This window comes from Athene noctua, chromosome 2 (genome assembly GCF_965140245.1).
Source record: "Athene noctua chromosome 2, bAthNoc1.hap1.1, whole genome shotgun sequence".
Classification (NCBI taxonomy): domain Eukaryota; kingdom Metazoa; phylum Chordata; class Aves; order Strigiformes; family Strigidae; genus Athene; species Athene noctua.
In genome coordinates, this window is record NC_134038.1 from 123,243,121 (window position 1) to 123,257,781 (window position 14,661).

General features: G+C 33.5%; 1 protein-coding gene across 1 annotated transcript in view; it reads left to right on the forward strand.

Annotated features, from left to right (window-relative positions):
* DNAJC1 (DnaJ heat shock protein family (Hsp40) member C1) overlaps positions 1–14,661 on the forward strand; it is a 112,316-nt gene that overhangs the window by 42,819 nt on the left and 54,836 nt on the right. Inside the window, exons 4-6 of the mRNA XM_074900161.1 lie at positions 4,126–4,291; positions 5,186–5,283; positions 6,338–6,431. Of these exons, the coding sequence (XP_074756262.1) occupies positions 4,126–4,291; positions 5,186–5,283; positions 6,338–6,431 (358 nt within the window). The remainder of the gene's footprint in view (positions 1–4,125; positions 4,292–5,185; positions 5,284–6,337; positions 6,432–14,661) is intronic.

Sequence of the window (14,661 nt, forward strand, 5' to 3'; positions counted from 1 at the left end):
AAGGCAGAATAAGGTCCTGTGCTGTATGAGTGAGCAATTAACTCATTTTGTAACAATAAAACTTGGTCTAATTATAGTCTTCCTCTATGTCTTGGTGAATGTCCAAGGTGTTAATTATTTGCGTGTGTGTACAGAAACAGCATTTGAAAGACAGGTCTGTTGGCCAGCTATATGTAATTATTTTCCTAAACCCTTTGTTTTTTCATATTTATGAGTGAATTTTTACTTTTTCTGATGTCAGAAACCTTTCTTAAAATATTACAGTTCTTCTACTGACAATTATATTACAGGGCTTTATAATTACAACTTTCTCAAAGAAGCAAACCACATTTTATAGTTGCATGTGAGGTATACTAATATTGTTAGTAGTACTGCAGAATATAACTGTGTTAGTACTTTCCTCTTACACGTTTTGACAGGTACATGATCAAAACATTCTAATATTCTAACCTTAAACGTACACGCAACGTTGTTTAATGTATCAGTGTTTAACATTAAATTAAACATACGTGCAGCAGAACATAATAATTTTATGTTTTGGATACACACTGCAGAGTGTGTGAAATTCTACAGAAAAGTTTATCTTTAGGGTATGTAGAGATAGGTGCGTTTCCTGAAATACACTTTACTTTAGGGCATTTATTGGTAAATCAACTTGATGATAAATTTTATTAGCCTTTGATTACTTTTGATTTATGAAAAAGTAGATAGTTTTACACACTTCTATTAATTGTAATTAGGCAAAAATCTTAGATTTTAATCTCTTTGTTTGTGGCCCTTTTAAGGAGCTTGTTTTATGGACCAGGCCTATCCTTGGTAACAATGTGGGCTTGATTACAGGAAGCATTTAAAAGGAATCAAGATATACTTGTATAGAGTAAGAAAGGTGTTTATCTTAGCTCTCAGTATAATTAAATGTCTGTATTCATAGGTGTAAATTGTTCTGGCTGATGTTGCACTAGATGTCTTTGACAGCTCGAGGGAAAAAAGGCCCCCAAAATAAAAAACGCCAGTGCAGTCTTTCCGTAGTTCAGGATAGATCTCGTTACTTCAAGGCTATAGTATATAAACTGTATCAGATCTCTGAAATTATTTGAAATGTGAAATGCAGTGACTCTCTTAAAGGGAAAAGTAAATTATAATTATATTAAAATAGATGATACTGTAGTTAGCTTCTACAGTTAATGGATTTTTTTTCTTGCAATGTAGTTGATTATACAAAGAGCTCTGAAAACTATTCAATGAAACTTTACAGAAGAATGAAATTTTAATAATCTTGCAGTTGGTTACTTGGTAGTACAAGACTGTGTATAGAATCCTGAGTTTTAAAATAAGGATTCAACCTAAGTTACAAACTTTGTGGTTGGTTGGTTGTTTTTTTTCTTTTTGTTTCTGTATTGGTGCTTTTGGGTTTTTTAGCTTCCTGACTGCCACATGTGAGCGAAAACTGACAGGCATACTCAGAATGCAGTAAATCTTTGACGTGTACATACATCCGAGGAAAAAATACTGCAGATGTATATTTCTCTTTCAGCTTGATTTTTTTTTTTTTTTTTTTCTCCTTACATAGAGAAACAACGTGGGTTGCCAAAAGAAAAATGCTTTGTAATTAAATTTTGAATGTAGTTCTTGATGCACGTGGAGTAACTGTCTTTCATAGTTAATATAGGTTTCTATAAAGAAAATCTTTAACAAGAAACTTGCTTTTAATTAAACCGCATCCTAAATTTGGATATCAAGATTTAAAAATTGAGAAGCTTCTGAGTTTCAGTAGGATCGTTGTCCAGTTGAAAACCTAAAAATCACTGATATCTTTATTTTTCAAATACAGAGCTTAATTACTATTGAAAGCAGTGATTTATCTTTTAACAGTATATATTCTAAAAAGTGGGTTATAATAGAAGCTATCTTCCCTTAAAATGGCCAGTCGTGTGAGCCATAATGCTCATTGATAGTAAAATCAATAGAGCATTGATTCTGAGACTTAATCCTTGGAGACTGTTGTTCAGAACAGGGAACATAGCCTAGTAAATATAGAGTGCTGTTTAAAGTGTTTAATGCAAGAGACTCTGCTGTCTTAATTTATTTTTTCTTAACAGATAATTTATAATAGAACATGGTTGCCAAATGTTAGTTTGCAATCTTGTTTTACATATTACTGTATTGTTACCATTAGCATATATGTGCCTTGTTTAATCAGTAGCCACATTTTCAGTACATCATTTAACAAGCCTTAGTGTATAAGACAGACAAATGCTTAATAAATTTATAGTAGTATTAAATTTTTTCTTGCATCTACGTGTATTTCTCTGAAGTTTTCAAAGGAATAGCATCTTTTGAGAAATTATATTAACCCAATTTATTTTTAAAATTGTTTTGTTTCTAAAATATTTTCTTCTATTCTAACAATAAAATAGCAAGTACATTATTATTTTTTAAAGAGTTATATCTTCTACTTATACTTCACTTTTTGCTTAATAATTTTAGTTTTGACAGCATCCTAAAGAATTTTTTCAGAACAGAATGCTAAGGCATCAGTAGTTAGTTCGTTCTAACTTACTGGGAAAGGAAAAAAGTTAATTTTTTGAATTTTACCATCATGGATACTAATCTTAGTATTCTCATAATTTTCATGGAAGATGGAGTTTTGTAATTTACTTCTGGTAGCATTTAGAACACTGCAGAATCTTCTGCACAGAAATAATGGTGCCAACTTGAACAAATGTGTTCTCAGAAGTCTGCTTTTCTAGATGTGCTGAACTAAAGTGTATTTTTTCATTGAAAACTATTGCCTCTTTTTCAGCTTAAAAAAAATGAATTTGATTGTGGAAATTTTTTTAGTACATCTCCAAGGTATCAATTTAATAACTATCAAAGTAGCTAGTGCAGTTGTTGCATTTAAATTGATTTACATGTCAAGACTGGCAGTTTAGCAGCTGCGCTATTATTCCTGGATCGGTCAATTTACTTGAGAAAAACCTACTACTGAGTTCTACTGACCTGCATGACAATATAGGCCCTATTTCTATTCCTGTAATTAGGCCTGCGACTAACTCAGAATATTTTTAATTAAAATATTTTGGTCAATGTGTTGCACCAAATTAGGCCTTTCAGTGCAGATTTAATTCTGGAAATGGTGTGATTAGAATATGTAATGAGTTGTGTTCAATTTAAGATTAACAGGTTGTGCATCTTGAGCATACAGGTTTTTGAGTTTCGTGTAGAGATTTTTGTTTGAAGCTTTACTCTGAAAAGTTAACAAATAAAAAAAAATCTGGTTTGTATGTCTGTTTGTTTATTTTTAAATTGATAACATACTGTAAGTAAGACCCCAGACATACTAAGATATTTCAAGACATTTGTGTGAAGAAAAACTGACAAATTGTCATAAAATGATTTCTGTATGGTCAGTAGCGTTAGTAAAATTAAACAGTTTTAAAATAGATTGATTTTTGGAGACAGCTTTTCAAATAGAAAATCAAAACTGTCTAGCTGTGGTGAACTTTGTTTTCTAACATCAAAATCAAGCCTTTAACTTAAATTCAGACAGAATGGATGTTAAGTCTGGCAGCATTTTTAGCTAACGGATATAGTGCTACTGAAGGACAAAACAAAAGCAAAGATACCTCGCCCCTCCCCCCAACACTTGTGCTTTTAATTTGTAAAAGAAAAAACGTTTCTAGTGTTGGAGACTTTTGTTCTTTGCTACCTATTTAGTAGTTTATGATTTGTTATTTACTTGTGTCATTTGGACCTGCCTACTGATCATTAGGCAGGTAGAACACGTACATTTCTAGAATTCTTTTATTTTAGAAGTAAACTAACTGGAGGTGGGATGTTGCAGGAGCAATCACATTTTTTTCTTTTTCTTTTTTTTTTTTTTTTTTTCTTCCTGAGACTAGATATGATTCCCCAGTGTTTGTTTCTGGATTCTGTTTGTTTCCAGGTGCAAGCCTAGAAGCTGACAAAACAAGGCATTGCTCCCTAATAAATAACAAAATAATATTTTGTGTGTGTATTATTCAAGTGGTCTGTGGACTGTCGTTTGTTTTGTTTTATAATTGGATGGTTTGGCTTATTTAATTTTTAGCTCTCCATGAAAGCCTGTTATATTTGCTACTGTAGGTATGATGATATTCTGATCAATGGACTACCAGATTGGCGACAGCCTGTATTCTACTACAGGCGGGTGAGAAAAATGAGCAATGCTGAGCTGGCATTACTCTTGTTCATTATACTCACAGTGGGTCATTATGCTGTGGTTTGGTCAATCTACCTGGAAAAACAGCTGGTAAGTATTGGTAATAAATCAAACTTGCTTCAATTATTAGTATTGAATTTCCTGCAGAAGTTTGCCTGTTATAGGGATCTCTCCCAGTTCCCCTGGTTTGAATTTGGATTTCGCATTTTTTAAAAGGCTTATATTTAAAAGGGTGATGATTATAGAATGAGATATTGAACATATCGGAAATAATAATCCAAAAACTACTTCATTTTTCTAGAATTGGTAATAAATAGCAAGAGATGGTTCTTTGGTTTTTAACTGGAAGGAAGAAAAGGAATAAAAAACTCTTCCATCATCTATTCATGCAGAATCATATGGTACTGTAGTCATGTGTATGGTTTTCTTTAATGTTTAAAAATCATCAGTTTTTATCCATTCAAGTCATACTTGCTCTGCCTTTGTTCTTAGCTAAATGCTTTTTTGTTTTGGGTTTTTGTTAACAGGATAGGCATTGGTGAGCAGTATAAACCACATAAATTTTGGATTATATTATTTTTTGGCATATAAAAATAGATTGCACTTAACAGACTCAAAAAAACCCCGAAGCATAACTTGAAAAATATTCATACATTAGCATCTATTTACTTTTTTTATTTTCTACTGCATTATTGAAGTTGATGAATGAGAAAGGAGGCAAGTTGAATGCTTTCTCCTCTTAGAAAACTTTGATTGCTATGGAGATACACATGAGTGACAGAACTGGACTTCATGTGTGTTTAAAGACTGGATACCATGGCAACAGTTATTGTTAAGATAGATCATTTTACTTAATCATGTAGGACCCCTAGATACATTTGCATAAATGCTACTCTACTGTTTACCCTTCACAGAAGAGTCCCAGTAACGTTTGTGGTTTACATGTTAATGATAACCTGTAACCGTAGTTCTTTCTATATCAAGGATGAACTGCTTAGCAGAAAAAAGAGGGAGAAGAAGAAAAAAACAGGCGGCAGGAGTACAGATGAAGCCAAACTTGCTGCTCTAGACAAAAATGAAAGGTGGGAAGGATCTCTCTTGTTTTCTGCATTTTAAAAGATTTTATCAGCTACTGATTTAGTTCTGTATTTTCTCCTTACATCTTTGAAATATTTTATGAGAAAAATAACTATTAGTAGTATCAGCCATTGCTGATACAAAATGTGCCATTGTAGATGTGTTTTCAGGCTTTGATTTCTGAATAAATGTCTGGTGTTTATTCAGCAAATCAGAAATAGTGGAAAGATAAAGGCTGAATTAATGGTGTCTGGTTTATAGAAGGGTATTATTTCTGCAGGTTGTTTTTAGAAGATTTTAGAACTTCTGTCTTTGAAGATTTTTGTCTATGATTACCATTAACAAATTTCAACTTATTTAAGCTTTAGCCTATTACCATACCAACCAAGGAGTTTTATGGGGTTTTAATGCTTGTGTGATTTAATGCTTTTTGTCTGATTAACTTAAAAACAAGCGTGTTGGTAAAGGCTTCTAACACCATTGTTTGTTAAGAAACACATAGGGAAATAGTGACTTTCACGACACTCCAAAAGATACCACCATTTCTTCTATTGATTCATAGAAAGAAATAAAGGGTTTAAATAGTTCACACAGCAGGGGCATGAACTGGATCAATGCAGGATGGAGATCAGAGACCATTCTGCCTGTCGTCTTTCCTGATGACATCAGTGAGTAATGCTCCAGTGAACTGCAAATGACATTAATTTTTATGTATTGTTTTGTTTATGCTACAGTCTTCATATTTGGTTGTCAGCACTTGTGAACAGTTGGTTGAGGCTTGAGGTTTTCTTGGTTTGGCTTTTTTTTTTTAAACTGAAGCGATTGTGGCATACACATTTTCTTGAAGAAAAGCCCTTTTTAATAGATTAAAATACAGTGATGATTAGAAATTAGCTGTTATGTCTTGAATATCTAATTCAAAATATGTATCTTTAATATTATGTTGTTCCACATTTTTATAGGAGTTGACAAGTGGTAGTCATCTTAAAGCATAATGGGAAAGTTCTGAGTTTGAGATTGTGTGTCAGTAATGAAAAACTTAGTTTTGTTTGACTGCAGAGTACTGGACAAACCACAGTGGCATGACTTGCTTCCATGCAAGCTGGGAATATGGTTCTGTCTCACTGTGAAAGCTTTACCTCAGCTCTTCCAGGTAATAGTAATGATTTTAAGTTATATTACTTAATTTTTCTTAATGGTGATGTTATGCATGATCAGACGTGTAGCATTTGCTCTTAGAAATCTTTTGGCTCAAGCACATACCATATATATATATATAAAACCTCTTTAGAAGCAAATTTAATATAATAAATTCATAAAATATTATTATATTTTAAATGGATATTAATTAATCTTAACGTGCTAGGGAATTCCTGTGAGGCAAAACTAAAAGAATAAGTGATGGAGATGGGTCACATATATATACATCTAATTAGGAATAGCAATGTCTTTTACACAGTCTGTTAACAAAAGTATTTTTATCTCAAATAGGCAAATGCTGTGTTTTCATAACGAATATTAATGTCATTTAAATTTGGGGGAACAGTGAAATTACTTTTTCTGATTGAGCTTTTTTTTTAAAGTTTCTGGATAACACTATAAATTGATAACTGAAGTTACTCAGGTAAAGTAACAAAGGTATAGATATAATTTATGAACATAAACATGTCAGATTTGCCCACAGTTGTGTTGTTTTAATCTAATACTACAAACTGTAAAATTCAGCTGATATTAAGCCAGTGTAAGTATTGTCAGATCACTTACAATAACTTTATTAATATCACATGCTCTCTCCTCATTTCCATTGAATATACCCATTTGTTTTTAATACCATTGTCACTGCTTGTGAGTATGGATCATGGAATGCAAGGTGGATTTTACTTTGGTTTACAGAAATACTGAGTATTATTTCGGAAGTGTAAATAGTATAAATGGCATTGGTATTCAATTTCTGTCTGTGTTCAAGCTGGAAAAAGCATATAATTCATAATCTGTTAGTAAAAGGCTTGTAGAAGTTATAAATACAATAAAGTCTGGTCTTCAGCATCCATTTTTATAGCCTTTAACTTTTCCTACAAAGAGATGCAAAAGTTAATATCTCTTCCTCTTTTTAAAGATTTATCAGAACTGTATGGCTGTTTTATTAAACAAACCTTTCTCTTTGCAAGTTTTTAAAGCAAAAATGATGATGCTGATTAAATCAACTGTTGTGTCCAAATTAAGATTTGATGTTCATCCCTCATTGAGGTGAGTCAGATGGAAAAGAATTAAATTCAGCAGTTCCTGCTGGTGCATTTTTGAAACTTTTTTTCATTATTATAGTAGTTTCCCTTTTTCCTTAATTGAAATATATTCAAAATATTACAGAATATAGTAAGATTCATGACAAATTTTAAATTAGGGCTTCTTATAATCTAAGCTGTCATTTTCTCATTTTTATGATTTTAAGATAGTTTGTTAAGAAGTCAGTAAAACAGATTTCAGATATGTTGTTCAAAAAGCACCTCCTATGTTGGCCAGAATAGTCAGAAAAGGTGAATACAGCAGAAGTGATGTTTTGCACTTTGTAGACACCTAGCCACTACCTCTTGCTGTGGAGTTTAAATCCGTTAAATTAATGGTAGTAGAGAAAAAGTTATCCAACAACTCATGGAAAATGGGAAACCAGAAAGCAGAGATTTGGTGTCAGGGGAAGCATGATGTAGCGGAATTTAGAACAGGAAGGCTTTGGAGCAAGGAGGAAGCAAAGAGAGGGAGTTCTAGAGTAAATTACACTGCTTTTTAACTCCGACGTATGTTTTCTTGTTGTTTAAGATGACCTGCCAATTATGTAAGTTAAAATGCAGTAAAACTTAAGTAATCTTCAATATTAAGAATATACAGGACTTGAGGTAACTGGAATAGATTACTGTAGGTTATTAGTTAACAATGCTTAAAGAAGTATTACCTCTTCTGAAGAGTGTAAGAGCAGCAGTGACCTCCTGTTGGAGATGTTTTCTGAAATGACGGTGCAGAAGATACCTTGTATGTTGTAGCTAGCTGAATGGAGAGACCTCTGGGCTCTTTTTGAGTTGTATTTAAAGTTTTAGCAAGTTCTGCCTTAATTGCAATTACCATCATATAGCAAAAAAGCAGCTGAACTTATATGATTATATCCTGGTACAGAGATCCTGTTTTGAATATAAGTGTTTTTCTCTTCAATGGTACACTAACAAAGGCTTGAGATTTCAGAGTATTTCAGGCTTTTAGTAAAAGTAGAATCACTAAGACAGCCTATCTAGAAGATAAGATCCTACAGATACCAAGCAGTTCTAGTTACACGTGCAAATTATTTAACAAGGTGTTACAGTGGTTGGCATGAGGATGGCTGCTACAGATTGCAGGTGTTTATTGAGTTAATCTAAATGATTTCTTCAGTCATTTAAGAGCCAACAAATTCTTTTCAAAGTTGGCTGTCATTCATCTGCAAATAATGCAATTGTAGATTAACTTTAAAAGTGCATCCATATTTAAATGAACCCTGTTTGGGACAGAAAAGGTTAAAAGTTAGGCATACTTTTAATTAAAATGTGGCTTCTGCCGCTGAGTTTTTCAAAGCCCTGGTCAATGAAATAGCTGAACTGCTTCCTCAAATTAAGGAAACAAAACCACCTGCCTGTGTATACCAGTTCTTCCTCAAAGGAAACTTTATTTTAAAAAAAAAAACAAACACAAAAAACCAAAACCACAAGACCAAGCCAACAAAAAAATTCACAACAAGACAAAAAACATAATGAGAGGCCAGTTTAAACTTTTTGCCAGTTCTTGTATTGATTCCTTTTACATAGTATCCATCTCTCCTCCTATTCATTAATGTGAATATTCTACTTAAAACAGCTCTGTCTGAGAAGTCAGGTTGCTGAGCTTCTGCCTGTGCCTGGCTCTTATTTATCCAACTGAGTGTATTTCTCCTACTTCCCCTCCTCCTTCAAAATGTCAGATTTCCGAAGGAGGCACTTAAAATAATTAAGGTGGGCCTTTCTGAAGAAAAATGCTTTGTTTGCATGCCCTTGTGATGGCCTATGCCATTTTATCGTAGTCTGCATTTTGTGTCAAGAAACGGGAAGAAAAATGGGTGAGAAGAGGATGAGAGAAACTAAAAAATGATTGTTTTTTTTAAACTGTTGACAATTGTATTTTGAGAGACTAAATAGCATTTTATATCCATGCATTTAGTTTAGTTAAATTTGGGGGTGAAAACAACATCTTTAAGCTTGCTTGAAGCAGCAAAGGGAAAAGAATACATAAAATGTATCATAAATCAAATATCTGTGGTGTGAAAGAAACATTAAGTGGAGTGTAAATTACATTGACTATTACCAAGTTTAATTCTTATAATGTAGGCTCAAGGAAAAGCTAGAAAAAGAATGCAAATTGTTTCTAAGGTCATTTATAGTTTACTCTTTCATGAGAATGACCTGGAAGAAGGCTATATATTTAAGAAAAATAAAAAGACAAAGAAAAAAAAGAAATAAAACTCAATTAAAATGCTTATTGGAACTGAAAATTGTTCTTACAAAGAAATAAACCAGCTAAATACAGTGTGCAAGAATTTCAGTTCAAATGGTGAATGTAATACAGAATAGACAGTTGTTAAGTATACTTTTCTTTTGTGGGAGAACAGTCATATGTAAATTGCAGTTTATTCCCAAAACAGCTGACTGGTGTTTTTTCTTTGGATGTACAGACATACAACTTAAGTGGCCTTTCTTAAGAATGTTGTTAATTATTCTTCACAAAATATTTCCTCCAGAAGACTGAAGATAGGAGTGTTTGTTAAGTGTTCCTGTCAACTACTTATCCTCTAACTTGATGTGGTGAAGCTTAGCAATGAATGTCTTTTTTTTTTTACACCAACTTCATTAATGCCAGTCAGCACTAGGAAATATGTTTTATTAGTTAATTATGAGCCTGCTATTGTCCCAAGTATAATGAAGCAGAAAGCCTTCTTGTTTGTTTCAGACAGATATGGATGCTTGTTAAGAAAATAAAGTTTCTTATTACTTTCTACCTATAATAGTGTAGGTGTAGTGGATACACCCTAGCAGTGAACTGTCAGAAGAACTTGTGGTGGCTCACCTGTCATGAGAAGGCAGTTCAATACATAGTTTCACTGGGCATAACCTAGTGAGTTTATAATCAAAGCTTTCAATTACAGTTGAAACTTTTGTTTATAAAGACCTTTGTGTAGCATGAAGTCAATTAAAACAAAAAGGCCAGTAATTTATTTTTATGTGGACTACCAGATGGTAATTACTGTAGCTGATTTAGTAGCCTGGAATAGTTTCAAACTAGTGACCCAGAGGTGTTTAATTTCTTGGCATTTTTTCCTCAGGTTTTCTTTTAATCCATGATTACATTTCAACACCTGTTTAGAGATGGTTCGGCTTTGGCCTTAAACGAATTGGCAATGTGTCATTAAACTCAAGAGGCTTTGCCAGCAGGGCATCTCCTTTGGCAAAGTTAGCTTTTAAGCAAGATTTGATTAGGTCAGCAAACATTTAGTGGGTTGTTTTTGTCTACAGATATGACTTTATATAAAATCATGTGAGATTAAAATAAAATTTATTGCATTTAATAATGTATGCTTTAAAAAAGATATTTTTGGAACGGATTTATTCAGGTCATTAAGGTTAAATATTTGCTTAATTCCATGTTTTACAGGGTTTTGAATTGTTCCAACTTACTGTACAGCACCAATGTTGATATAAGTTGTGGGGAGTGAGCAATTGCAGGATGTGTGGCACGAGTGATTGCCCATTTGCTCTCTTTCTTGCTATTTGGTAGCAGTTGGGAGAACCAAAGTAGGGATGAAGCTCTTGACCCTGAGGTCAGTTAGAAGCTCAGAAGCAGGTCAGAGGAGAGTGGATGGTAAAACAAGTATTCTGGCTGTATGGAAGTGAGCAAAAATAATTTGTGTCTAACAGGGTACCATCTGAGGCTCTGGAGACAAAATGTGCTTTGCTGCATAGTAAAAGTTTTAAGTGAACGTAAGACACTAAAGCAATTTGCCCTTAATTGCCTGCTGTTCTGTGGCAGCCAATTTTGTTCTGCTCCTTCAAATCACTTACTGTATGTCTGCATAACCCAGCACACAGGTTAGAGGAGCGTAGCTCCAAGAGCAGCTCGTGTGTACAAGGCAATGCTGGCTCTCAATTAATGGTACTGTTCTGTTGTGGTCTGAGGCCTCATGGGGTGTGAGTGGGTCCCAGGGAGGCCCTTAGAGTCAGCCTCAGTTCCCCTTTATGGCTGCCTTTGTTTTACTGCTGTGGATGTGGAATGCCCAGCAGATACGACAGTAGCTCAGCCTGCTGTTGGTCACCCGGTGCATCCGAGGCCTGGGAACCATGCTTCAACTGTCCACAGGCTATAGACAGCAGAAGAGCCTGGCCACACCTGGTATTATTTCAGGGTCAAAGCATGATTTTCTGATTATAAAGAAGGAAGTAATGCAATTCCTATTTATTTACTAGTTTGCCTTTTGAATAAATATCTGAAAACGCCAAAGAGAAATGTAAGTCATAATGTTTAACCTTTTTAAAACATTATTTCTTACCATAACACCTTGATATTATTAGTTTATGAACCCATCAAAAAATTTTTTTTGCTGTGATATACTGGCTTGCATTTTTGTGGAGAAATAGCAAATTGAATGTGGGGTGTTGCAGTGATTTCAGTTTAACTCCCTTTTCTCTCTTTTTTTTAAATTGTACAAGAACACTGTACTCAAAGACAAAAAATTAGTTCAGGAACGTCATACAAATTTCGTAAGTCTATAGATTGATTTGATAAGAATTAATGCAGAGGAAATTATTTCAATATACTGATTTTATATATGCTTGTGGGAAAGTTTCCAGTGAACTGTAAGTTCTGTTTGTTTCGGTCCCACACCCAGAGAACTAAAATGTGAAGCTGATTCTATCACAAAATCTGTGATGAAGATTCACATATGGCCAATACAGCAAGTTGTTTCCAATGTTTGCTTTATTTCTTCTCATTAGTCTTTCTGAGGTAGACCAGAAAGCCAGGAAGATTAACTGAAGGGGGAAGAAAAAAAACCCACAAAGCAAACAAACCAATAAAACCTCATCACCCTCTCCAAAAGTCAAGGAGAGGGCAGAGTGACTGAATGTTACTCATTTCTGAAGTTTTTAGTTCCAGAATTAGTACAGTTTGAATAAATACTGTATCTGGTGATTTAAAAGCAACAAACAAACCAAAATAGAAAAAACTAAACCACCAAACAAAGAAAAAAAACCTCTTAAAAGTACAATATCAAGAATTTCTATATTTCTGCATAATTCTGCAGCTTTGTCTTGGCAATCTCAAATTTATTGACATGAGGTGATACTGATGTAAAGAGGAACTGAAATACAAGAATTTTTCAGTATCCTTGGTTCTTATTTGGGGTTAAAATACTGAAAATATGTTAATTGTTTGTCAATTTTTATTTTTATTCTGCAACACTTGAAATTTTTGGTTAAACATGAAGGTAATCAGAGGAACTTCCTATACATGTCAGTTGAAACATAATTTAGAAATACTAATAGCAGAATTTTGTGTTTCTAACACACTTTTTTCATTCTGTTCCTTTTTGGAAAGCTTATATTTGAAATCTTAGTATAATAAACTGGCATATATTAGCCCTCTTCATTTTTTTGTTTGCTTAACTATGTGCGTATTACTGCTTTGATGGTGAAGAAAAGTAATGCATTTGTGTTGGTGTTCTTTTCTGAAAACTTCTCAAACTCCTGCAAATGAGAGCGAAATATTTCTGATTAGATAAGCTGGAGCTTTTAGTTAGAACAGTTCCAAGCTTTGTATTTGTGTGTCTCTTTCCTCTGTCCCTTTCCACTCCCAGGAAAGAAATGTTGCTTTTCTTATGTTTATTACCTATTGAAGGTGAAGTATACATCAGGTGTAAAATTTTGATGTTGTGCTTATTTTGAGCTGTTTGGGGAAAGATGCTCTAAAAGAAAAAACATTACTGTACCTTGGAGAAGGAACATTAGATGGGAGGAGTCTGTATCTGTATTGCCAGTGGTTTTAGGGCCCTAAAATATTTGTATTGAGGCAAAATGGCTGCTTAAATTTGTCACTTTGCAAAAGTAAAAAAATCTGAACATAAATCTATTTTGAAATACTCTACTACTAAAACTGAATATGCTTGAAAACAAATATTCCTGTTTAGATTGATGCTGTTGAAAACTAGTGAGGACTAAATTGAAATGTGCTTGTTTATGTTAAGGCAGAAGTTTTCTTCGAAGAACTTCCTATTTTAAACTGTTTCCCAGTGTTTTTTCATTTTGACTTACAAGGTCTAATACCCATATAGTTTGTGTCTGTGGCTAAAACCCTTACTCAGGAGTTTCTTTTAATGTCTTTTTACAACCTGTAGAGCCATTTCTTATGCTTTTGTGGGAAGGATTTGATTTTCAAATCTTAAAAATCCATTTTGATTAGATTTTTTTGTTGTTTTTTGCTTCATTTTCTATGTATAAATTTTTACATGCTTCAAAATGTGCAGTTCCCCCCTTTTTTGTTATTATGGTATTCACCATAATGAACTGTGATTAATAAGATAAAAGACTAATATTGCCTTTGTTACCTGCATATTACTCAATTTTACTCCATTTGCAGTGATAACCCATTTTATATTTATAAAGCAACAATACTACTAAATTTCATTTACGTGCTTCTGACTAGTTTTCTTTGTTGTTCAGCTATTGTGTCTCATTTTCATCTGAGCCACATTTCCAATTGTTCTGTGATTGACATGCTGGAGAGATTGACAGTTACCCCCTAGTGCCTGCTGTCTGGAGATCCCACAAGCAATAATGGATTTTACACCAGAATTTAGCATCAAATATTGGCTTTCAGTGTCAAATGGGTTAAATTTAAATGCCGGTTAATTGTAGCCATTTTGAAATCATAGCCTTAAACAGAAGCATTTTTTGGGATATCAGTATGCCTGAGTCCTGTGTGTGCCACGCAACCCAAGTATCTCAAACTTACAGCAGAGGGTAGCCATTACATTATGGCTGTGTTTCTTAATGATGTAAATAGGCCGGATCTGGAGAGTACAAGGAAAGTTTCCATATGTGGTGGAGAATTTATGTTTTGGGTAAACTGAAAAGGGAACTAACGCTGATCCTAATTTTGTAATTCAATGTTCTAACATAGAAAGTGAATATGTTTCCTCAAAGCTTTCATATCTGCTGTTATTGGTAGTGCTCCTGTACCTATGTGTTTTTTAAGCTCCAGTTCTTCTAAAACCACCAAAACCTCCCTCTTTCCCAACCTCAAAACCAAAATGTAAGCATGTGAGATGCTCTCATCTGTTA